Source organism: Mytilus californianus, unplaced genomic scaffold (assembly GCF_021869535.1).
Source record: "Mytilus californianus isolate M0D057914Y unplaced genomic scaffold, xbMytCali1.0.p SCAF_6, whole genome shotgun sequence".
NCBI lineage: Eukaryota > Metazoa > Mollusca > Bivalvia > Mytilida > Mytilidae > Mytilus > Mytilus californianus.
Genome location: NW_026262712.1, coordinates 8,055,726 through 8,082,774, shown reverse-complemented (window position 1 = coordinate 8,082,774; position 27,049 = coordinate 8,055,726). Strand labels below are relative to the sequence as shown.

Below are 27,049 nucleotides of genomic sequence, written 5' to 3'. Positions count from 1 at the left end.
ACACGTGCCTTTTAAAATTAAGTAAAAAATTTGGGAGGGAAAGTTTAATAGAGCTTCATTATCTTTTGAGAACGCAAAAAGAAATTGAGGAGGTTGACGAGGGCGATTTGAAATTAAAAAGGGGGAAAATTTGCATTGAAAAATGATCGTCGGGTGTTTATTTGTCCATAAATGAATGGACTTCAGCATTTATGGTTTTTATGAGTGTCTACATTGCGAAATACAGGACACGGGCACAGAAATTGTTAAAATATATGCGCGATATAAGATTAGAGGCAACGAGGTCAGAAAACTGGGCCACCTATGACGAGCAATTTAGGCTAAAAATAGAAAAGAATCCAAATTTATCTTGGGGAAATATACACGGTGAATATTGGCTATTACACATCACATCTCCCACAGCACAAAACAATGTGTCAGTGCAATGACAGGGTTATAGAACAAATACACAAAATCGTGGTCATTATAACTCAAATGCAGCTACATTTTCAATCACTAACACGAGAACACATCAACAATCACAGGTAACTAGTGGAAGTGTAAATATGTCATGTAAATACTATAATAATGGTAATGACTGTCCCTACTTCCCTCGTTGTAGGTTTAAACATGTATGTGAAATATGCAGTGGCAAACACAGAAAGGCCCAATGTAATAACCGGGCTCAAGGAAGAAGTAACAAAAAAGTATTAATCTTTATTCATTAGGAAATACTCCTGTTAAAGTATCGGTCTTGGAAAATTAATTAGAATTTTACCCACATAACAATGTAGCACATGAAATTATATCTGGTTTCAAATATGGTTTTTCATTAAAATATTTTGGCTCTAGGGAACCATTGGGAGAGTTCCAATTTAAAAAGTGCATTACAGCTACCCAACATTTTTAAAGAAAAATTAATGAAGGAAGTTAAACTTGGTCGCATTGCTGGTCCTTTCAGATACCCGCCTATTCCCACACTTCAATTATCACCAATGGGGCTAGTGCCAAAACAGGAAGGGGATTTAAGACTTATTTAATATTTATCCTATCCTGAGAATAATTCAATAACTGATTGTATTGATAAAGATCATTGTTCAGTGCAGTACAGTTCAGTGGACGAAGCAGCATGCTTGATTAATAGACACAAAACATTTGCCCGTTTAAGTCAGTGTGATGTAAAAGCGGCTGTTCGCTTGTTGTCATTTGCCCCGCAGGATTTTGACTTGTTAGGGATAAAATTTCAGGATGAATATTATCTTAATAAAATGATGCCAATTGGGGACTCAATAAGTTGTGCCATGTGGGAGAAATTTGCAAAAGCTTTGCATTGGATAATACAGCAAAAAAGCGGAAATGATAATATCCTCCATTATTTAGATGATTTTCTTTTTGTCGAGTCGAGCCAAACATCAAAAGTTGGCAATACTTTGAAGATATTCCAAGAGGTATGCGATAAGATAGGTATTCCTCTTGCTAGTGACAAGACTACTTTGCCTACTACATTACTCATTTTTTGGGGGTATAGAATTTTATACACAGAATTTAATCATGCGGCTTCCAAATGAAAAACTTGTCAAACTCTCACAAAAAATCAGAGATACCTTAGACAGTTCTAAAATAACTCTTAAAGATATGCAATCTCTTCTTGGGCTCCTGAATTTTGCTTGTAAGGTGGTTGCTCCAGGCCGCACCTTCTGTCGCAGACTTATAAATTCAACAATCGGGGTAAGAAAATCATATTACAAAATTCGAGTAAACAAGCAGATAAAAGCTGATTTGAGAAGTTTGGTTAGACTTTTTAAAACAATACAATGGTGTCCCTGTAATAACCGACAATGTATGGGTTTCAAATGAAAAATTCGAGTTGTTCACGGATAGTGCAGGGGGGTCCGAAGGTCGGTATGGGATCTATTTTGCAGGTCAGTGGGCCCAAAGCATATGGCCAAACATTGGGTTGAAACTGGAATCACCAGAGATATGACATTGTTAGAGTTGTTTCCAGTTGTAGCAGCACTTATGTCCTGGAAATCATATTTTGTTAACAAAAAAGTTATTTTTCATGTTGATAATCAGGCGGTCGTTCAAATCATTAATATGAAAACTAGCAAATTAAGTAGAGTTATGACTTTAGTAAGACAAATGGTTTTAATGAACTTACAAAACAATACGTCAGTTAAGGCAATGTATATCCCTTCAAACAAAACCAAATTGCTGATTGTCTTTCTCGTTCTCAGTGGGGGAAGTTCAGAAGCCTAGCTCCAGAATCAGACCAGTGGCGAACCAAAATTCCAACACAGATCTGGAACATTTAAGTCAGGTGGCGGATTATATTGTCAATCAAGGTGTGTCCAAAAATACACAAACATCATACAATTTGGCTCTGTCAAAACTTTGTAATTTTAGATCATCTTACAAATTGAAACAGCATTGGCCAGTGCCAGTCAATGATTTGCTAAATTTTAAAGTTTTTTTGTCAGTACAAGGTCTTTCTGGGGGTACCATATCATCTTATATATCAGGAGTTTCATACCATCATAAAATACAAGGCATACAGGATACTACAAAATTCTTTATAATTGGCAAGGCATTAGAAGGAATAAAAAGAATTCAAGGAGGGAAACGTAATGACATTAGAGCACCAATTACAGTGCAATTGTTAGCAGATATGATAGGTTGTTTAGATAAAGTATGTAAGAATAAATATGAATTTGCTTTATTTTCAGCAGTTTTTTTCAGTTGCCTTCTTTGGTTTGCTAAGGGTAGGGGAAATCACTACTTCAAAAACTAAGTCTGTTATAAATGGCTCCAACTTAACAATTTCTGATATTTTAGTTAAGAAAAACTCCTGGAGCTAATGTAAGGTAGCCAAAAAATGACCAAAAGGGAAAGTCCGTTACTTTATTGATACCTGAGAACAGAAAAAATTACTGTCCGATACGACTCATTAACGAATACTTAAAGGTACGACCTACCTGTAACAATAAAGATTTGTTTATTCATTATAATGGTATGCCTTTAACTAGATACCAATTCAGCAGTATACTGGAAAAGGCTTTTCATTTTCTTCATATTAGTAAAGGTCATTTTAGGTCACATAGTTTTAGAATTGGGGGAGCCACGGAACTAGCCAGGCAGGGGGTCTCAGAGGAGGTAATTATGAAATTAGGCAGATGGACATCGCATGCTTATTCTCGCTATATTAGGTTGCCATTTTTCTAGTTTAAAAAGGCTAACAAGCTACAAGTTTTCACAGGTCCCAAGATTTTATGGATTGTTGGAAGTTCCTTTGTTCATTGGGCCAATGTAGAGGCGAAGAAATATGGTAGGACCAACCTGGGACTGGAGTCCAAAGGTGTTACAACATACTGGATTGGGCAACCTGGTTTACAGATTAAAGATTTGGACTCCCTACTGGATGCAAAAAGAAAATTTTTACCTTCTCCTAATTTTATTATTATTCACTGTGGAGCTAATGATTTGACAGATTTAGAATTGACAGGGAAGGGTTTAATTGAAAATGTAAAATGTTCTATCCTACATGGTATTGGATCTATACAGGATAGTTTGGAGTAAACTTGCGTTTCTTTGATTTGGACATTTCCGTTATTAAGCACTTTATTTATATAAGGACTATTGTGATTTAAGCAACCAGAATGAATTTAAGTTTATATTAATTACCAATTTTATTAATTAGGAAGAAAACAAGACATTTTAAAGAAATTAATTTTCTTCTACTATCCTTAGGCGCAGAGTCAATTTTGAATGGGGGGAGGTCCAGGGAGACTGGTAGTGGTTGGGGAATTATTTCACTCGGTCCTTGCTCTGGGCCTGACAAGTTCTACAATTTGCAGGTTTTAAAAATGTGGTTAGTGGTAACGGTGGGGTCTACAGATGGGTATCTCTGGGACATCCTCCACCTCATCTTATAGAGGGGAGGCCTACACCTGCGAACAGGTGGGGCACTAATAACTGGAGCATCGGTAATACGAGTGTTTTCCCCGGTCACTCCCAATGGTAGGTGGTGGTGTAACCGTGTTTAACTACCAGGTGTTTTATGACACTATGTCAACATAGGTCAGCTGATAGCCATTGTGTATAGGTAATCGGTAGTCACCCTGGAGCCTCAACAAAATATTATAAAATACTCTATAGCCAAAGTAATGCCACAAAGTAAAAATGTATATTCTAGTCATGAAAATGTAAATACAAGTTTGTGTAATTAAATGTATGTGTAATTAGAATGATTGTTTTTGTGTAAGTTGTAAAAGTTATAAATGAAAAACAGAGGATGGAACCTCTACACAAATGAGTATAATATACAGAAAGTCTGTAATATTTTAATTTTGGTATTTGTATTACATTAACAACAGACAAAGGGAGACAACTCTAGAACAATTTTTAATCACTTTGTGATTAAAGGAAGGACTTCAACATAGTTTAGAAAATACGTCAGCAACTCGTGATCGTTGTTCGTCATCTCATTGTTATTCGTTCAGTATTAATATAGGGTCTTCTTCTATGAGTATTGCAATTAATAGAGATTATCAAAATTTTATATTTTCAATAGTCTGGTTTATTTCAATCAAATATTTGTGTGGTCGTGTGGGTGTTGCAGCCTTTAGCTCATTGCCATATTTGGCATGGCCATAGATGGCGCTCTCAGGTGGAATTTGAATTTTGGAATTCCCGTATCGGGCACTTATTAATTTGCTGTCAACAACAAAGCAGGTGCTGCAGAAATTAGTTAAATTATTTAAAACCCGCCCACCCTCCCAAATAAGAATAGTTGCTGCTGTTTTTTGTTTTTTATATTTGCAGGCACTAGTTTGCTGTATTTGGTTGCAATATTATGGTTACCAGTATCCAAGCAGTTCCTCCATGGTATTGGACCAATACAGGATAGTTTGGAGTAAACTTGCGTTTCTTTGATTTGGACATTTCCGTTATTAAGCACTTTATTTATATAAGGACTATTGTGATTTAAGCAACCAGAATGAATTAAAGTTTATATTAATTACCAATTTTATTAATTAGGAAGAAAACAAGACATTTTAAAGAAATTAATTTTCTTCTACTATCCTTAGGCGCAGAGTCAATTTTGAATGGGGGGAGGTCCAGGGAGACTGGTAGTGGTTGGGGGATTAGTTCACTCGGTCCTTACTCTGGGCCTGACAAGTTCTACAATTTGCAGGTTTAAAAATTGTGGTTAGTGGTAACGGTGGGGTCTACAGATGGGTAACTCTGGGACATCCTCCACCTCATCTTATAGAGGGGAGGCCTACACCTGCGAACAGGTGGGGCACTAATAACTGGAGCATTGGTAATACGAGTGTTTTCCCCGGTCACTCCCAATGGTAGGTGGTGGTGTAACCGTGTTTAACTACCAGGTGTTTTATGACACTATGTCAACATAGGTCAGCTGATAGCCATTGTGTAAAGGTAATCGGTAGTCACCCTGGCGCCTCAACAAAATATTATAGAATACTCTGTAGCCAAAGTAATGACACAAAGTAAAAATGTATATTCTAGTCATGAAAATGTAAATACAAGTTGGTGTAATAAAATGTATGTGTAATTAGAATGATTGTTTTGGTATAAATTGTAAAAGTTATAAATGAAAAACAGAGGATGGAACCTATACACAAATGAGTATAATATACAGAAAGTCTGTAGTATTTTAATTTTGGAATTTGTGAATTACAATTAACAATAGACAAAGAGAGACAACTCTAGAACAATTAAAGGAAGGACTTCAACATAGTTTAGAAAATACGTCAACAATTCTTGATCGTTGTTCTTCATTTCATTGTTATTCGTTCAGTATTAATATAGGGTCTTCTTCTATGAGTATTGCAATTAACACCATTACAAACATAATTCCAATTTTATATTAATGTTCGGGTCTATAATAGAACTAATATATCAGGCAGTGCGTGCGGCGACTTTCCTCAATGACAAAAACTTTTGTTATAAATGAAAATCCAAGATATCCACATCATCCATTTTTAATAAGGTATTTTGTTTTTATTTCTTGTACAAATTATTGTCCTTGGGGAACTTGTCATCATCAATCAACTGCAATCGTGTTTTTGCATAATAACTATTACCATGAATCAGCCAAATATCTGATTACATGTAATTTGATTTAATCACTACTATTCAAAATACCTTGTAATTCTGATTACTTTTTGATTATATTCTGATTGATTATTTCAGAGATTATTGATGATAAAGTGTAATGGCCATAACTAGTGACAATATGTTTATGTATATACGTTGTTAATCTTTGTAGTTATCATGTTTTTTGTTAAATTGATGAACTTTGAGTTACAGATGGGTGCAGTCCTAGCCTGTAAAAAAGTTAACTTGGAGCAGACTTGTTGACTGCTTTCCAAGTTAACTTAAGACAATTTAAGCAGACAAGCAGGTTAACTTCGTCGTTGGTTGACCAGACCTACGGTCTGCCTTTTTAGGACAGCTGAAGATCTATTGACAGGTCTGCTCCAGACCAGACCTGTGGACAAGTCTGTTTTTGACCAGTCCTCAGGACAGGTCTGCCCCAGACCAGACCTGTGGACAGGTCCGTTCCCGACCAGACCTGCTGACAAATCTGCTATTGACAAGGCCTGAGGAAAAGGTCTGCTTTTGACAGATTACCGTGTTTAAGACTTTTCATAATGTACCTGAGCTTTAATTATGTAAAAAATAATCGCATTGTTCTTTTTTTCCAGTAAAGCAAATTTCTTTACTCGTATAGACTGTATAGATATTATACACATTAAACAAAATATTTTTTTTCATTTCATATTCTTATATATATATTAAATAATGGCTATAAAATTACACACGGCTATCATAGAGAAAGGAAAGTGTTTTTTTTTATTAGAAGGCAAATAGAAAGGTTATCCAACGCATCGGAAGCCTTTTTATATATCATGGGATATAAGGATCATGCGGTCAAATAGTTTTGTTATACAAACTATCCTTTACTAATTACTTCAGTGACGGTTCAATATTTTAAATACAGAGATGAAATGCTGACAATTTAAATTGATGCGGAAAAAGATTTTGCATTCATTGTTTTCCAGTAAGCCCGAGGTATCAAAACTACTGAAATTTTGTTACATGTCAATATATTGAACAAAAGGAGGACATGCTGGCTTTCTAAATTTATGCGGACAACATTTTGTAGTCATTGTGTTCCAATATTGCTGTCATTTGTATTATACAATACATCCTGGCATAACAATATTACTGAATTATTATGCGGCTATATAGATTTACATAATAAACAGCAAATATGGTCAATTTTGGTTGATACGGGCTAAAAATTTTGTTGTATAAATCAGCCTGAGGTATCAAAACTACTGAAATTTTGTTACATATCAATATATTGAACAAAAGGAGAACATGCTGGCACTCTAAATTAATGGCGACAAAATTGTGAAGTCATTGTGTTCCAATATTGCTGTCATTTGTATTATTCATTCTATCCTTACAGAAAAATATTGCTGATTTACTATGCCGTTATATTTATTTACATAATAAAGTGCAAATATGGTCAGTTTTGGTTGATGCGGTTACATAATTTTGTTGTACAAGTCAGCCTGATGTTCAGTGGTTGTCGTCTGTTTATGTGGTTCATAAGTGTTTCTCGTTTCTCGTTTTTATATAGACTAGACCGTTGGTTTTCCCGTTTGAATGGTTTTACACTAGTAATTTTTGGGTCCCTTTATAGCTTGCTGTTCGGTGTGAGCAAAGGTTCCGTGTTGAATGCCGTACCTTGACCTATAATGGCTTACTTTTATAAATTGTTACTTGGATGGAGAGTTGTCTCATTGGCACTCATACCACATCTTCCTATATCTATATACATAATAAAGTGCAAATATGGTCAGTTTTGGTTGATACGGTCAAATAATTTTGCTATACGAATATCAATATATCATGTATTTCGAACAAACGGAGGCAGGCTGGCACTCTTAATTTATGCCGAAACAATTTTGTAGTCATTGTGTTCCAATATTGCTGTCATTTGTATTATACATTCTATCCTTACATAAACATATTGCTTATTTACTATGCTGCTATATTGATTTACACAATACAGTGCAAATATGGTGAGTTTTGGTTTATGCGGTTACATAAGTTTGTTTTACAAGTCAGCCTGAAGTATCAAAACTTCTGAAATTTTGTTACGTATCAATATATTGAACAATAAGAGGACATGTTTGCACTCTAAATTGATCCGAAAACACAATTTTGCAGTCAGTGTGTTCCAATATTGCTGTCATTTATATTATACAAGACATCCTGTCATAAAATATTACTGAATTCGTATGCGGCTTTATAGATTTACATGATAAAGTGCCAATATGGTCAATTTTGGTTGATACGGTCAAATAATTTTGCTATACAATTATCAATATATCATGTAAATTGAACAAAAGGAGGACATGCTGGCACTCTCAATTCACAGGGACAAAATTGTGTAGTCATTGTGTTCCAATATTGCTGTCATTTGTATTATACATTCAATCCTGACATTAAAGTATTCCTGATTAAAAATACTATGCAGCTATATAGATTTACATACTACAATGAAAATATGGTCAGTTTTGGTTAAAGCGGTCAAATAATGTTGTTGTACCAGTCTACCTGAGGTATCAAACTACTGACATTTTGTTACGTATCAATATATTGAACAATAGGAGGACATGTTTGCACTCTAAATTGATTCGAACAAATATTGCTGATATTTGTATTATACAATACATCCTGACATAAAATATTACTGAATTATTATGCGGCTATATAGATTTACACAATCAAGTGCAAAATGGTCAGTTTTGGTTGATACGGTCAAATAATTTTGCTATACGAATATCAATATATCATGTATATTGAACAAAAGGAGGACATGCTGGCACTCTAAATTGATGCCGACTAAATTTTGTAGTCATTGTGTTCCAATAACGCTGTAATTTGTGTTATACCTTCAATCCTGACATAAAAGTATTGCTCTTTAAAAATACTATGCGGCTATATAGATTTACATAATAAAGTGCAATTATGGTCAATTTTGGTTGATACGGTCAAATAATTTTGCTATACGAGTCAGCCTGAGGTATCAAAACTACTGAAATCTTGTTACGTATCAATATATCAATACATTGAACAAAAAGAGGACATGCTGGCACTCTAAATTTATGCGGAAACAAATTTGTAGTTATTGTGTTCCAATATTGCTGTCATTTGTATTATACATTCTATCCTGACATAAAAATATTGCTGATTTACTTTGCAGCTGTATAGATTTACATAATAAAGTGAAAATATTATACGATTATGCATTGGAATATATATTCAATGCCCGTTATTATTGTAACCAATATTTTTTTTTTAAAATATAGAAAGATAAATTTGTATATCAAGCACAGTTTTATGCGTACTTTATTCACAAATACATATATTTAATAGACGTCTTGATATCACGGAAGTATTAAATTGACTTTATTTTTCTGCAAGAAACAGACATTACAAAATATTTAAAAAAAAAACCGATGTAGAGCGGTCCTGGTTACGAGTTAACTTATTGTTGAGCAGACCAGCCAGACGTTAACTTAAGATCAGGTCTGGTTCGAATGGTTCAAAATCAAAGTTAACTGATGTTAACGTATGACCAGCCAAACGTTAACTTGAGATCAGGTCTGGTTCGAATGGTTCAAAATCAAAGTTAACTTATGTTAACCTATGACAGGACTGGTTTCGAAGTTAACTTATATCAGTAGCGGACCTGTTTCCAAGTTAACTTTTTCGGCAGACATACAAACAGTCCTAGGACCAAGTCCGCTATTTAAAATTAACTAGATTGTGGTTCTAGGACTGGTCAGAGCAGTCCTAAATCCTGTCACAGGTTCACTTTGATAAGTCCAAATTACTGGTTATCAAGTTAACTTGATGTACAGGTAATGACTGCACCCATCTGTATCATCGTATGGTATATCAACAACAAGACTTCATAAAAAGTGCTATTGTTAAAACCTTTAAATATTGTGCATGTTGTGGATTGGGAAACAAGTAATTGCAACTTATATTCATCCCTTTCCACTTTGCTGATTCAAGTGCTACCGTTTATTATTTATATCATTCAAATGGGTCATTTTGAAAATTTTTATAATCAGATACAATTATGTACCCCATTCAATTTCAATATGGTCGCTTATCCTTAATGTAATAATAATTTTCATTTAGTAAATATGGCATAATTCTTTTCGATTCAACTATAAATATGTTGCATATCATTCTTTGTTAAAAAGGACAAGATATTATATTATAAGTCGTTATTTGAGATAACCTGGGGACGCCGAAGCTGATCTCAAAAGCCTTACAATCACTATCATAGACCACAACAAGGGTTGGTCAACAGCCGACAGACTTGCTCGGGTAAATTTTTGGATAAGGAAGTTAAGGACAGTTTCCCCAGAGGGTATTAATGAAAAAACATAGAATGAGTCTCTATCATCACTTGTGTCCAGTAACTCAGTATCCTGTAAAGGACTCTTATAGTTTTTAAGGAATTTATCCCAAACATCAATGGAGAGAAAAAATCCCAGCGTTACGTTATTGATTCGTGATAACTTGTATAACGATCAATATTACTATTACAGTGTAAGAACCATTATAATTCTTACTGATGAGGTACAATTAGTTATCCGAAATATTTAACATTTGTTCATGATTTAATTGTTTGACGATGTTGTACCCTTTTAGACTTGCTTATTATATATTATAGTTGTAATGTACTGTATCATAATTATATGATTCATCGGCTCGTAAGATTTATCGTATGCTATTATTCAGACATTATATATTATATATATGTTCATAAAGTTGTAACACAATCATTTTTAATTATTTTATTCTGGTATCACCTTAGTCGAACAAAGGTATACAGAAAAACAATGTTTTTTACACAACATTCAGTTGTACAATTTTTGAGGAAACATGCATATGAGTTACATTATAACCGTATCAGAAGCAGCCGACAGGTTAACATCTGAGATTATCCAGTTTGTCATTTATAATTCTAACAAATTGGCACAATTTGCTAAGTTTAGATTGCTGTTTTTGCTTCATAATATCTTAAAATTAAATATATATATATATATATATATATATCAAATGCGTTTTGTGAAAATATACTTTTTCACTCATTTGGTCTTTTGGAAAATGTTGTTTGTGCTGTATTTAGACCCCTCTACCATGAAATTTGTTTTGCATGCACACGTATAAAAAATGCAGGTTTTATCAAACGCAATCATAGGTTTGAACGTTGTTTTCAATTTAGACTTGTTTATATTTTTTCGTTTGGGCTTGTTTTATATTTGCCTTCGGGTTTATATGATCCGTTCATCCTATTTTGACTCTTTCAAAATTCAAGAGTCTATCCTAAATTGAGGTAAATTATATGGCCTTCCAAATACCGTTTCGATTCCTTACATCACTGAAGAGACATTAATTGTCGAACTCCGGATATGGTGTACAAATTTTTGCACCTCATGTTTGCGGTATACCATCTTTTCCGCAAGTTTATTGTTTTCTGTTTGGTAATTAATTAATAACAAGATCTATTTTGTTACATCTTGTGATCCGTTTATTTGGCAATCGCCAATGGCAGTCAGCAGGGTTTAAGAACATCAGTTATTCGACCTGCTAGTCAAATGCGTTTTGTTAAAATATACTTTTTCACTCATTTGGTCTTTTGGAAAATGTTGTTTGTGCTGTATTTAGACCCCTCTACCAAGACATTTGTTTTGCATGCACACGTATAAAAATTGCGGGTTTTATCCAACGCAATCATAGGTTTGAACGTTGTTTTCAATTTAGACTTGTTTATATTTTTTCGTTTGGGCTTGTATTATATTTGCCTTCGGGTTTATATGATCCGTTCATCCTATTTTGACTCTTTCAAATTCAAGAGTCTATCCTAAATTGAGGTAAATTATATGGCCTTCCAAATACCGTTTCGATTCCTAACATCACTGAAGAGACTTTAATTGTCGAAATCCGGATATGGTGTACAAATTTTTGCACCTCATGTTTGCGGTATACCATCTTTTCCGCAAGTTTATTGTTTTCTGTTTGGTAATTAATTGATAATAAGATCTATTTTGTTACATCTTGTGATCCGTTTATTTGGCAATCGCCAATAGCAGTCAGCAGGGTTTAAGAACATCAGTTATTCGACCTGCTAGTTAAATGCGTTTTGTTAAAATATACTTTTTAACTCATTTGGTCTTTTGGAAAATGTTGTTTGTGCTGTATTTAGACCCCTCGACCAAGAAATTTGTTTTGTTTTCACACGTATAAAAATTGCGGTTTTTATCCAACGCAATCATAGGTTTGAACGTTGTTGTTTGTATATATATACAAAATTGAGAATGGAAATGGGGAATGTGTCAAAGAGACAAAAACCCGATATATATACAAGTGTAAATTGAAAACTACGTTCAAACCTATGATTGTGTTGGATAAAAACCGCATTTTTTATACGTGTGCATGTAAAACAAATTTCGTTGTAGAAGGGTCTAAATACAGCACAAACAACATTTTCCAAAAGACCAAAAAAGTTAAAAAGTATATTTTAACAAATCGCATTTGACAAAGAGGTCGAACAACTGATGGTCTTAAACCCTGCTGACTGCCATTGGCGATTGCCAAATAAATTGATCACAAGATGTAACAAAAAAGATCTTAATATTAATTAAATACTAAACAGCAAACAATAAACTTGCGGCAAAGATGTTATACCAAAAACATGAGGTGCAGATATTTGTACACCAGATCCGGATTTCGACAATAAATGACTCTTCAGTGATGTTAGTGATCGAAACGGTATTTTGAAGGCCATATAATTTACCTGAATTTAGGATAGACTCTTGAATTTTAAAGAGTCAAAATAGGATGAGCGGGTCATATAAACCGGAGGAAAAATATGATACAAGCCCAAACGAAAAAATATAAACAAGTCTGAATTGAAAACTATGTTCAAACCCATGATTGCGTTTGATAAAAACCGCAATTTTTATACGTGTGCATGTAAAACAAATTTCGTTGTAGAAGGGTCTAAATACAGCACAAACAACGTATTCCAAAAGACCAAAAAAGTGAAAAAGTATATTTTAACAAAACGCATTTGACTTACAAGTCGAACAACTGATGTTCCTAAACCCTGCTGACTGCCATTGGCGATTGCCAAATAAATTGATCACAAGCTGTAACAAAATTGATCTTAATATTAATTAAATACTAAACAGCAAACAATAAACTTGCGGCAAAGATGTTATACCACAAACATGAGGTGCAGATATTTGTACACCAGATCCGGATTTCGACAATATATATATATATATATATATATATATGAAAAATTTGGTAAAAGAAGAATCGATCATTTATAGTAGAAGACAACCGAAAAATTTGAAACGTTACAATAGCGCGATTCGATATAGTTGAAAACATAGCATCCGTAAAAATGTGTGGCGATTCACGCTGTGGAGTATGTTCCAGAGACAATTATAATTATTTAGAAATCGGCAGTACGAACTATTTCAAAAATGGTAAGAAATTTACAGTAAACGCAAATATGACTTGTAAATCAGAAAATTTACTCTATTGTATAACATGTGTCAACTGTAAAGAAAATTACATAGGTCAAACAGGAAATAGTGTGTGCGAACGGAACGGGTCAGGATCCATTAACATCAAATACGGCAACCCGAGTACAAAAAAATTCCGTTGAGCGAACATTTAGACATTTTTGCGGGAGGAAAATTAAAATTTTTCCCGTTCATCAAATGAACGGAACCAATAGAAGAATACCGTGAAGAACTAGAAAGAAAGTTCATAAAAGTGTTTGACTCCATGCTTATTGCTTAGCAGTTACATGAACAAGAACGTTGCGTCATAATACTAATATGTTACGAACAATGACGTTGCCTCATAATACTAATGTGTTCCCCATAACGACGTTTATAGTCTTGAAAAGTCCAAAGATGGATGAAAGCGGTAGACAATGCTGCTTTTAAAACTCTTTTTGTGTATTTAATTTTTAAATATATATAAATGACTAAATAATAGCCAACGATAAATCTTACGGGGCGATGGATCATATAATTATGATACAGTACACTACAAAATATAATATATAACCAGTCTAAAAGGGTACAACATCACCAAAACATAATAATACAATGAACAAATGTTAAATATTTCGGATAACAGATATCCTACATCAGTATGATCACGATGTAAAATGAATCATACCAATCTATTCTGATTATAAAACTATAGCAATCTTGACAGTTAAACAGTTTTACCCGAACATCATATATAGAGACGCTAGTACAATTTTGAAATTTCCCAAACACGACACAAAGACTCAAAGATATACCTAAAATAAAATTTAGTGATTTGCGATATGAACTGGCACAACTCTAAAATTCCAAAATGACGACAGTTAAGATGTTACAACAACTGCGTGGAAATACATTCTCAATAAACAGCACTGACCGATCTTTGTATACCATCTTTGCCGCAAGTTTATTGTTTTCTGTTTGGTATTAAATGTTTAATTAAGATCCATTTATTACATCTTGTGATCCGTTTATTTGGCAATCGCCAATGGCAGTCAGCAGGGTTTAAGAACATTTGTTGTTCGACCTGTTAGTCAAATGCGTTTTGTTAAAATATACTTTTTCACTTTTTTGGTCTTTTGGAAAATGTTGTTTGTGCTGCATGTAGACCCCTCTAACAAGAAATTTGTTTTTGCATGCACACGTATAAAAATTGCGGTTTTTATCCAACGCAATCATAGGTGTGAACGTTGTTTTCAATTTAGACTTGTTTATATTTTTTCGTTTGGGCTTGTATTATATTTGCCTTCGGGTTTATATGATCCGTTCATCCTAATTTGACTCCTCAAAATTCGAGAGTCTATCCTAAATTGAGGTAAATTACATGGCCTTCCAAATACTGTTTCGATTCCTAACATCACTGAAGAGACATTAATTGTCGAAATCCGGATATGGTGCACAAAAATCTTTGCACCTTTGTTTGAGGTATACCATCTTTGCCGCAAGTTTATTGTTTTCTGTTTGGTATTAAATTTTTAATTAAGATCCATTTATTACACCTTGTGATCCGTTTATTTGGCAATCGCCAATGGCAGTCAGCAGGGTTTAAGAACATTTGTTGTTCGACCTGTTAGTCAAATGCGTTTTGTTAAAATATACTTTTTCACTTTTTTGGTCTTTTGGAAAATGTTGTTTGTGCTGTATTTAGACCCCTCTAACAAGAAATTTGTTTTTGCATGCACACGTATAAAAATTGCGGTTTTTATCCATCGCAATCATAGGTTTGAACGTTGTTTTCAATTTAGACTTGTTTATATATATATATATATAAACTGTATAAAAAAAAACAGTAAAACTAATATATAGATGAAGGAGAATGTACAAGAAAATTATACATATATATATATTAATGCCACACAAATTTAATTTCTTGTTCTATGGTTGTTTTCACTCCCAAAAATTGGGGCGAGCGAGCGATTTGAAAATTTTAATAAAAAAAAATAATTTGCAAATATTTAAGGCGAGACTCGAAAAGTAGAGGCGAGCGAATAATATTTTCTTTTTGTAAACATAAAATCCTAGGTTCTGACAAGATTGATCAAAACAAGATCGTATGAAACTTGATTTGACATTTTTTTAATTTTCAACTGCTGAAGTGTTATTTTCCTTTTCACCTAGACATGTAAAGCCCCTTTTGAATTGCAACATATTTATGACTTCTTGTATTTCTGTTAGTTTCTGAGGACATAAAATCTTGAACTTAATAATTGAATAAATATTTAAACTGCTTTAAATGATCTCCATTGATTTTGTTGTACTTTTTAGTGTTTTTGTGATACATGTTGGTTATCTGTATCTCCGTCGTTTTGGTGTTCTCATTTTTGTTTTTTGTTCTTTGTCTTTTTGGTATTTTGTATATAAATACGATGTGATATGAGTGCCAATGAGACATTTATCCATTTAAGTCATAATGTATTTGAAGTTAACAGTTACAGACTACAGGTCAAAGTACGGCCGTCAACACGTGGCTTTTGGCCCAGATTGAATAGCAAGCTATACAGGACCCAACATGACTAGTGTAAAACAATTCAAACAGGAAAACCAACGATCTAATCTTATACAAACGGAGCAAACCAACAAACGACAACTACTGAACAACAGGCTCCAGACTCAGGACAGTTGCATAAACATGCAGAGGGTAAAAATAGTTTTGTTCTGCCGGCAAACGATATTTCAGTTGAAGGCAACACTTCTCCTTATGCGTTCTTTATTCTGACAACGATAATCGGCATCAAACTGTCCTTGCCTTTGGTAAAAAATCTGTGTAAATGCTAGAAACAGTTTAAAAGTTCGCTGTTTAGAAAAACAAACATGTGCGGGGAGGGGGGCCTGAGGGTCCGTGGAACGAGGAAATAAATTGGTGTGGCCTAAAGAAACAGATTTTATAATTTTCTTGTACATTCTCCTTCATCTATATATTAGTTTTACTGTTTTTTTTTATACAGTTTATATTTTCATTTCTTACAACTCTTATTTATTCTTATAATTGAAAATTAACCTTTGCAATAAAACTACTATCACTGGCTGTTTGCAAATAAATATATGTATACTCTGCTATACTCTATAATTGTAATACTGTTGTATAGCTGTCCATATGCAAAATGTCTGAGCTATACAATACACTATCAATTGTTTATTGCCGGTCATCTATACATACAGCCGAAGGAAGACACCCGAATTTAGACAAATAGTATTGAAGGATCAGAACAAAATTTCCAGTCCTTGACTTACACCATGGACCACAACGAAAGCGAGTAAATTTTCGCCTCTGTACAAAATACACATTTAAGGGGAAAATAGAAAACATAACTAGTGTTGACAGCTAATAAGGTCAAAAAGAATATCAGTGACACTTATGTTTTTTTCCAACATATTCCTAAGTTAATAATTATCGTTTCTTTATCATAAAAATTGGCTTGACTTAAGATTCAAGCAGATTTTTATGTATTATTTTCTATTGTGGCTGAACTGAAAAAAACCTTTGTGCATTCTTTGCCAGGATGACCTTATTTTAGAATAGAACACTATGGGAAATATGTAACCAATGTCTTCATCTAGAGAACCATTGAATGGAATGAAACCAAACATAGCTTTAATGTTCCCTCTGAGGTGCTTACCCGGTAATATCCAGGTTTTCGATTTTGTAACTGATTTGTCATCCAAGATGGCCACCAAAGGGAGACCTAATTATAGGAAAAACATTTAAAAATGTTCTTATATGATCAACTAAATGGAATGAAATCAAATATGACATGAAAGTTCCTTCTGAGGTGTGAACCAATTAGTGTTGTTACCTTTTATACGATTTGTTATCCTAGATGGCCTCAAGAAGGGGCCTTAGTGTACCATAAGAACCTATTGGAAATACATGAAATTTTCAAAGTGTCTTATAAAGAAAAGCTGAATGGATCCAAAGCCAAGGCTTTGTTTAGAAGGCCGGTATTTGACATTAATTACTGACTTTTAAATACATTGTGACCTGAATGGAGACTTGTCTCATTGGCACTAATACCACATGTTCTTATTCATCATATTTAATTGTTCCTAATGAGGCGCCTACACAGTGTTGTTACTTGTTGCCTAGCTGTTATTTAAGTAGGCTGTAGGGTTGTTGCCACTGAATTGATAATTTATGGACATGCTGCTGTTTTTGGTTATTATCTTGAAGATAAATAATACATAGAGAGAAATTAATAAGATTTATGTACTCTTATCTTGCCATGTGTATTCATGATGTTTTGAAGTGCGATAATATAAAAAGAGAAGAGAGAGTGCCATTGTGTACATATTTCCTCAGGAAATGTCCAAGGTAATATGACCAAAATGTTTAATTTACCCCTTAATGAGTTATTACCCTTTTAAGTATTTTTTTTTCTTTTCGATAATTTTGATAATCTTCTGTTAATCTTAGTACAAATGTAACTTGGCCAAACAAATTTTTTTCTTAAAACATCATCAAGTTTCATATGACATATGACAACTTACATTAATAGTTTCAAATAAGTTTGAAATGAAAGATAACATTAGTGGATTTTGAAAAAAGGAAAACAATGGAATACTTATATGTTTTACTAGTACTGGTAATGTTTTCGTTATCATGTACAGCGTTAATTGATATCTTAAAATAAATATTTCTGAACAATCGTTCAAATTAGTGGCACAATCTTAAGTTATCTCTTTGAAATAAACCCCATCGATTTGTCATTGAAAATTATTTACACTATTCCACTATGATCATGATGTAATGGATTAAACATTGTGTGTGTGTAATATGAATCAGACATTGGAGAGTTTTAAGTGTAAAATACATATCCTTTGTTTTTCTATTAGATCAGTAAAGTTAATGAATCTATTTAATGCCAATGACTTTTTATTATTCATACAGATTTCCATATTCCTCGAAGAACATAACATTACAGACAGTTATCCAGTCATTATCATATCCAATAGGAATAGCTGTTGATTCAACCAATGATCATCTCTACTGGGTTGATTATAATACACACAGACTCTCAAGATGTAGTCTAAATGGAAGCAATAGGACTGTTCTTTCAACTCTATATCATCCCATTGTGATACGAGTTGATGTAAAAAACAGGTATTAATTAAGTGTTATTTTTTTAGGAAATAAGCAAGAATTACTAAATTGTGTTAACCAAACTATACAACTGTTTTTTAGTCAGGTCTTACTCAAAAAAGCAATATCATAATGTATTCCTAACTGTATGTGTGAATGGTTAAACCATTTTATTTCATGCTATGACATCGAACCATTTGAAGAGAAAACACATTGCCTCCGCGATATGTCATTGAAGATGAATGGACAATATTGTATTTTTGATGGCTGCTACTGAACAGGAATCATTCGAACTTAACAGGTAGTACTAGCGTAGCTCGAGTAAAATTAAAGACTGTCAGCATTTAAAAAAAGTTTGTATCTTTTTCGAGTTTCAATGATCAAAAGATGACACACGTTTATGATTGTTACAAAACGAAAAAAAGACATAGAGAGCATATGGATATTAATATATTATACGATAAGTTCAATATTGACAAATATAGTATTGAGGGTATATATGTTCACAACAAAAGTCTCATGGTATTGCCAACACCCTTTACCCTATGTTTTTGAAGCCACTATCTGTTAAATTTAAAAAGTTTTGTCATAAGGGTATTGCTAAGAAGGATTTGGAACAACAATATGTGGAAGTGTTTATGATAAAAGAGTAGGTAAATTTTAAATAAAGATCAAGGATAAGACCACGTCACTTGGAGCTTGAAGCAGCAAAGCGCTTATTATAAAGAAAATCATCAAATATACTAGGATTTAGATTTAACGCGCGTCTCATCTAGAAATGTTAGTCCTGATATCTATGATGAGTATATTTGTATGCCAGATGAGCATTTTGTCTACAAAAGACTCACCAGTGACAATCGATTCCAAAAGTTTTAACATACTTAATTAAGACAACAATGTAACTGTCACTGTGGAACTATGCTATGTTTAATAGGGGTAAACAGTTTGACAAGACCCTCACAGATGGGTCAAATAATTGTTGCAAGATGTTAACATGTACAGATCAAAATTATGTTCCTAATTGAAGCAATGGATAAAACGACCCGTGCGTGGTTGCGTTGTGATACATCAAAATAAATTTGCTTCTAGTAAAGTACACTTATCAACGATAATTATTTTCGAAGGCTAACACAAACTGTAATAAAAGCATGTCTTAATAGCAAATTTGCAAGAAACTTTTAATAATAATAGTTCTAACAGGTAATTTCGAACGTATACAAGGTACCCGAATTTCTAAATTACCAACCGTAGTACGAACTGGGAGCAGTCGTTTAACCTTTGAAGAAAATAATTGATGTGTTCACTTAAACTGTGCAAGTTTCTATAGGTAATTATACCGCAAAAAAAAAAGTGTATATATTTATCGTCTTTCCATTTTGGAATGTTTCTGCATGCTGTCAAAAATCGTCTTAAACATGTATGAGACAGTTTTCCAACAATAAAAGTACGAAGAAAGAGTCAAATTAGCACGGATGCTAATTAACTGTTTCACGGACACGAGTGTTAGTGCAATTTACTATAACTATGTTACAATTATTTTAGTTATTTTTAGGTAAATATTCTAGACGTTTGCGGTATTTTTTTTATGGGCAACAGAGGAGTTAATATCTATTTTCTACGAAAGCCGAGAAGGATCATTCGGAATTCAGAATTCAAAATTCAAAATTCAGAACTCGCAAATCAAGAAAGATAATCCTGTTTTATTGCAGTTGAAATTAAACAGAACAAATAGCATTTTAATCGTATGACTTGATCTGATATATACCGTAGATTAATAATATAAATATGCACATACAAACAATAAACTTTTGAAAGAATATGTGCCGACATCATATCAGACAAGTGAAACATTTCTTGTAATCACTTATACTCGGGTTAGCGTTGGATATCGAGTGTCACTCCTTAGAAGTAGGATTTAGAGGACTATATTTAGACGCAGAATAGGCTCTTTTTTTAGGGGGGGAGGTGGGGGGTGTAGGGACGCCAGGTGTTCCCTGCTTGGATCCGCATCCGCTGATAAATAAACCGGGCTTTTAACATATATTACTTTCAAACAGAATGTTTTTAAATTTAATGAATCCTATATCTGATACCAATTCCAAATTCCGTATGTCAAAATGTTTGCATTGATTTAGATTGTAGGTGAACCTTTTCGTGGCAAAGGTTGTACCATCTTCATTTATACAGCATAAACATATATTGCGTCCGCTTTTCGGTGTAGTGAATGAGACTTATTGTCAGTTATCAAATTAGAGTATAGGCAGGCAAATCATGTCATGCCTCCACTGTGGTGACTAATCGATGGAGATTGTAGCGATGTTTTTTTTTATTCACACAGGGAGGAAATTGTGAATCCTATGCTGTTAGAAATCAAGCATTTCGCATTGTGTCAGAAATGACTTTTTTTACATTGTAGATGACGTGCTTACATAATTTTTACAAACTATATTTGATTGTTTTATAAGACTGCAACTATTCTTTTAAAATAATTATTTACCGATTTAATTCTGTTTTCAGTGAACTTGAAATTGCCTGTGTAAAGGGCGAATTGTTTTGCAATGTTCCCAGATATTAATTTTTACCAAGGGCTTCTAGATATTTTTCTTTGTATTACAATACTGTCAGTGGGAAATCTAGTGTTGAAATATTACCTCCCCTGTAAACACTTAAAACTTGATCTTTGCAATGTTGGTTCAATTTAAGCAAGAAAACTTATTAGTTATAAATTCACAAGAAAACGTTCTGGTAAATAGTAACAATAAAAAAAGATTTGAAATAAAAAACAAAATTTCCATAAAAAGTTATCATTTTCATCCTAAAAGAGCAAATGATAAGTATAACAGGCTGTAGAAGTTTTGTGTAAAACTGGGTTAAAATAGTCATTTGCGAAAAAAAATCCTGCAGAACTAGCTTTAATTTATGTTTCTATTGGCAAAATACCTCCCTGGAACATCCCAATTAACCGCATATGTATCATATGTACATATTGGTTCAGCGGCACTAATGGCATTTGAAGCAATCCAGTTTTTTCATATATTGACATCGGGGCTTTTTATACGACCGCAATGTTTTTTGGCGTTCGAATAATGTTATGGCGATGTCAGCGTTGGCGAACGACGACATTTAGATTCGCAGACAATGACTTGAGTATAAGTGTATAGATCCTTATGAAATTTTAGCACAAGGTCCCATACCACAATAGGAAGGTTATGATTGATTTTGTGGAATATTATCGTATCCGTTTTAATTATGGTCCTAACATGATCCAAAAAACAAGCATTTCACTCGTTTATAGACAATAAATTGGTTCGTAGACAATAACTTGAGTATAAGAATTTAAATCTCTATGACATTTTAGCTCAAGGTTCCATACTACAATAGGAAGGTTGGGCTTTATTTTGGAGTTATTGGCGAAGCTGTTTAGTAACTAGGGGCCAAAACAAAATCAAATTTAGAAAAACATCAATTTACAAAGGGACATAACGCAAGAACGGTTAAAGTTACGCCATGCAAATCCAATCTTTATCTGAGTTTGGTAGTGAAAAGCATTGTGTATATTTCATACCATTTGGTTGAAGTAAACTAAAGTAAGAGAACGAACACAGACGTACAGTCGGACAATGGTTAAACAATAATGCCCCCTCTGCCGCAGCTAAAATTATTTCAGCGTCACGTATTTGTATATCTCCGTATAGGAATAGTCCATTTATAAGAATGAAGTAGACTGGAAAGTGTGGGTGTGTGGAAAGGTAGGTGCAACTTCTGAATGTGACAAACAGAGTAGTGTAATAGTCTAAAAGTTAGTCATTGTCCTCTTTCATATTCAGGAATTAGTTTAAATTTGTACATTTTAGCTTAACATTGGAGGTGGACATAGTTTCCCCGTTTTTTGTCCCTGTCTAACTAATAGAAAAAACAAATCATAGAAAATAGGGTACAAAGAACCAAGCCCATCATATTGGAGTTGCATTCGCTTGGGGAATGCTACTTTTTTAATTTTGTTTTATTTTCAATTTAATTTAAGTAAAGTTTCTAATTTGTTCAGTACTTTAACTTATTTCTCCACTTTTTAACGTATTCGTGCTTTTTCGTTTGATTTAAAAACAAGAAAAGTGTATGACCGATGCCCCTGTATTCCAATTTTGAATTAATTTTCAAAAATGAAATGTGAAAGAAGAGCCCAATCCTTTAAGCGCCTGTTATTTGAGATCTTGTAGAATTCCGGAACTATGAGAAAGTACCTCAAAGAAGTGAATAATATTTTCTTAAAATTTTATTATGTTTACAGTTTGAAAACATTATTAATTTTCCAGCATTCCCAAATACGTTTGTCATACTAATATATCATAAGGTGTTCTGGTAATTTTTAACATTTGACAACGTTTTCATTTTATCAGTTTTAAGCGTGAAACAGATTATAACGACTTTAATCTTTGACATGTTAACGATAAGATTTGCATCCTTAGTAATGGGTGACTATTTAAAAAAAAAACAGGAGAACGATTTTCAACTTTTGTATGTTCAAAATTACATGTATGTGTATACATGTTCAATTTAATTAAATGTGTGGTAGCCCTTTTCTACGCCCCCTATGTGTTTGTTGACTGTATGTCGGTCATGCGAGTGTCCAGACGGTAGAAATACAAAATAAATTTTTGCTGCTTTTTGTGCATTGTTCTTGTATATCATAAATTTATGATAACAATGTTAGTATATCATATCGATGCACATCACTCGCCCCTTTATTGGTGACTTATTATTTATTAGCTACTGATCTGCATTCTCAAATCAATTGAGGTCACCGACCGATCGTCCTGGCTTGTCGAGTTCAAGTGTAGAACGTGTATATTTACAGTGTTTATTGTTTGCATTGTTTTTTTAAACTTTGTACTTGTGACAGTTTTGTGAAATTGTTATAAATGAATTGTGAGCTTACTTTGGACTTTTGTATAATATTCACCGATTCAGGACAACCCATAGACTTCATTAGATTTTGTATTTACATATTTATATATATTTTCAAGACAATTATCTTTATGAATGTTTAAAAGGGCACTAGCTACGAGATATGTAAAAAAAAGAAATATTTTTTTTTGTTCAATCATTAATGGAAGTGAAATAGTGAAATAATAATTCGCTTTTAGCAGCCAAAATATGCTTAGAAACATCGATGATGGGCTATTCACTCACAAGTCAAAAATCTGTATTCATGTGACCTTCAATGTAACCAATTAGCTAGAATTGGTAACGCATGAATTATGCGTGTTCAGTTATTAACAGGAAAAGAATGTCAACATTAAAAGTGATACAAAGGTAAATCATTTGATTCACTAATTCGATCAACAAAACTTCTTATATAGGTAAAAACGACGATTACAATATATTGTTAACCTATAATATGGAATTAAACAGATCTAGAAAAATCCAATTGCACGAGTTCGCTGTCTTTTTATAAATATATTTATGTTTATAGTCTTTATATGACCGACGGCTGTCTTCGGATGTCAACTCGAAAGTGAAGTCATATGAGACGAGTTTCTACAAATTTGAGGTTGTCTAAATAATTCAAATAATGCATCCATATAAAATGAAATAATTCTCGCATACACGTTTTTTTTTATATTTATCAAACATCTATAATTATTGACAAATAATTTTTCATTCAGTGGTTGTTGATTGCAAGCTTATTATTTTCATGTTTGTTGCCGAAGTTAACCGGATCATGACATTGATAAACAATAAAAACAGTGCACGTGGAAAGCATGAAGTGAATTGAAAGAGCCATGACATTCGTTTTTATATTTCCGATGTGTTCCCATTTATTATTTAAACTATTCATTAACAATTTTTATAAAAATTGTTGTATTAAATTTGTTCTTTAAGAATCTGTTATTTCTATTTACCTTCAAAAGCATGTGTTTACATTCTTTCATTACGGTTTTCCCCCTCGGCCTTGCCAAGCGCGTTGGTCGAAGTTTAAACTTTCACTGCATACGGGAAATCATCGGCGAATTAGTGTCTGGGAGTGCAATAATAAAATATCGGTACATTTATGACGATTTACTTCATATAAAGGATGTTCGTTAAAAAGAAGTTTACATTCACTTCTCTTAGATTAACACTTAGCCATTCAAGTATATGAAACATATTCAACTTTTTTTTTCAAATTTGAGGTTTTATATGACTTTATTAGATGGCGTCTAGACAATAATACACACAAAACGGTGATACATACTATCGTGCCTATGCCTTGCAAATTGTTTATTTCAGACTTTTTTAAATTTTGATCTACGTTTTATTATGTTAAAAATCAAATATGAGAATTCGAGTCAAATCGATGAACATGCATTTGACAGTTAATGCCCCTTTAAATTAAATTACATAATGTAATGAAAAATAAGTGTCATCTTTCGTTTAATCACAGACCGTAATTCATAAACAACATAAATGAAAATCGTCAAAAACTTGACTCGTTTTCGATATAACAACACACAATTATCACAATTTTCTAAAGGATACACACAATCTGTCTGTTGTATATAAAAACTCATAATAATAACTATATTTTTCCTGTAGAAAACCGGGTTATGAAGAGGTAGTTATTTGCCTAACTTCCAGTGGCAAATATTTCATGCATATTCATGACGAGATAAAAATAACAATCTATACAAAAGATGTGTCCTGTAATAGGTGGTCGATCGAGGGCGAAAATTTTGGAATATCACTGGAAATAAGGATATATAGGGTTAGGACATAACTTGGGCCTTGCAACAAGACCCCTTAAAATTTGGTACAAGGGTTCTTCGACTTAGCTTATGTAAATCTATGTCAACGAACCTGATATAACGATACCACAGGTACAGGATTGTTCAGAAATTGACAAGAGTCGGTTGACAATTAAAACATTCCAAAAAAGCGATGATTTCAATGTTTCCATTGTGAACGTTCTATTTCAGTGAAGCGACATTCCAGCTGTTCCTGTACATTGAATATATATACGTTACGATACGATACGATAGTATAGGGCTTATGTTTCATTTCCTATTTTTCTTGATAGAGGGTACATGCTTGCAAGGACGCTGTTTTATCAAGAGTTTCGAATGAAGTTAGATTTATCCTATGAAAGTTTTATCGATCCTTTGCCTATGTTAATGGGTTCGTGTTCTTAACAAACGTTATACCATATTTTTCAGTGGTACAGTAAAGTGATATCTTTGTTGGCTTTCGTAAGCGCGGTGAAACATGATAGATTGAAGTAGGATTTTTTGGAGTATTGAAATTTGAATTTTGAATTTTAAATTTAGAGTTTTGAATTTTGAATTATGAATTATCCTTCTCGGCTTTCGTAATTTTCTTATGTTTTCTTTTTAAAATGCATTTCTAGATATTAATAACTAATTTTAAAATCATGCTAGAACTAATGAGAAATCAACACAATTTTGTCATATTTACGTATATAACCAACATCAGTTTATACTCGAGATAAATTATTACGTTTTCTATATGTAAACAAAACAAAAACAATACCAAGAAACAAACAGAACCGCAAATCTTTGCTTTAGAACCAAAACGCCGTGTTATTTCAGTTCATATAAGGTCTTATTGGTTGATGCACATGTAGACTAACTAAATAATATCATGTAGAATAACTAACACAGTGTTTTAGCTACGGTTAAATCGTTATCAAAGAAACAGGTACGGTAGTTTTTGCTTATATGTTTTTCTATTTCAGTAATGCCATCATAATGAATAGAATAATCTGCTGCATTAAATGATCCAGCCAAAACAACACTTACGGTTAAGTAACGTACCAACCGTACCTGATACGTAGCAAATCGGAACACCTCTAATTAATGATCATAAAATACGTCGCTTATCGCAACAAATAAAATTAACATAGTATCATAAAATAGCATTACTTCGTTGATTAACATAGGTAAACAATCATATTAGAATTTGAGTTAGACAAAAACTTGTGATTATTTATATCGTATCTATTTAATATTTAGATAACATTTAAAACAATTATGGCAGACATCAAACAACGACCAGCACTGGATTTCGGGCTTCTGTCGTATAGACAGACACATAATTATGTAATTGGTCAGAAAATCAGAGACAAAACCTTATCTTCCTTGATTTCACATACAAACGGGTTTCTTTGATAGTTGGCTAGTCTTCTACAAGGACTCAATAGTTTGCAGGAAAGCTGTTTGAAAAATAATTATTATGGCAATAATCAAAACAGAATTACCACTTAATGTTATTCTTTGTTTATGATATAATTCGCTGA

The 27,049-nt window shown here is 33.0% G+C and overlaps 1 protein-coding gene across 2 annotated transcripts in view; it reads left to right on the top strand.

Annotated features, from left to right (window-relative positions):
* The window catches only part of LOC127706906 (low-density lipoprotein receptor-related protein 6-like), a 172,408-nt gene that overhangs the window by 133,038 nt on the left and 12,321 nt on the right, over positions 1-27,049 (top strand). The window contains exons 3-4 of one of the 2 annotated variants that reach the window (XM_052211637.1): positions 18,565-18,777; positions 26,766-26,817. In XM_052211637.1, coding sequence (XP_052067597.1) covers positions 18,565-18,777; positions 26,766-26,769 — 217 coding nt within the window. In that variant the 3' untranslated portion in view covers positions 26,770-26,817. Of the gene's footprint in view, positions 1-18,564; positions 18,778-26,765; positions 26,818-27,049 lie in introns of those variants that run through there. The other variant, XM_052211636.1, reaches the window with a different exon arrangement.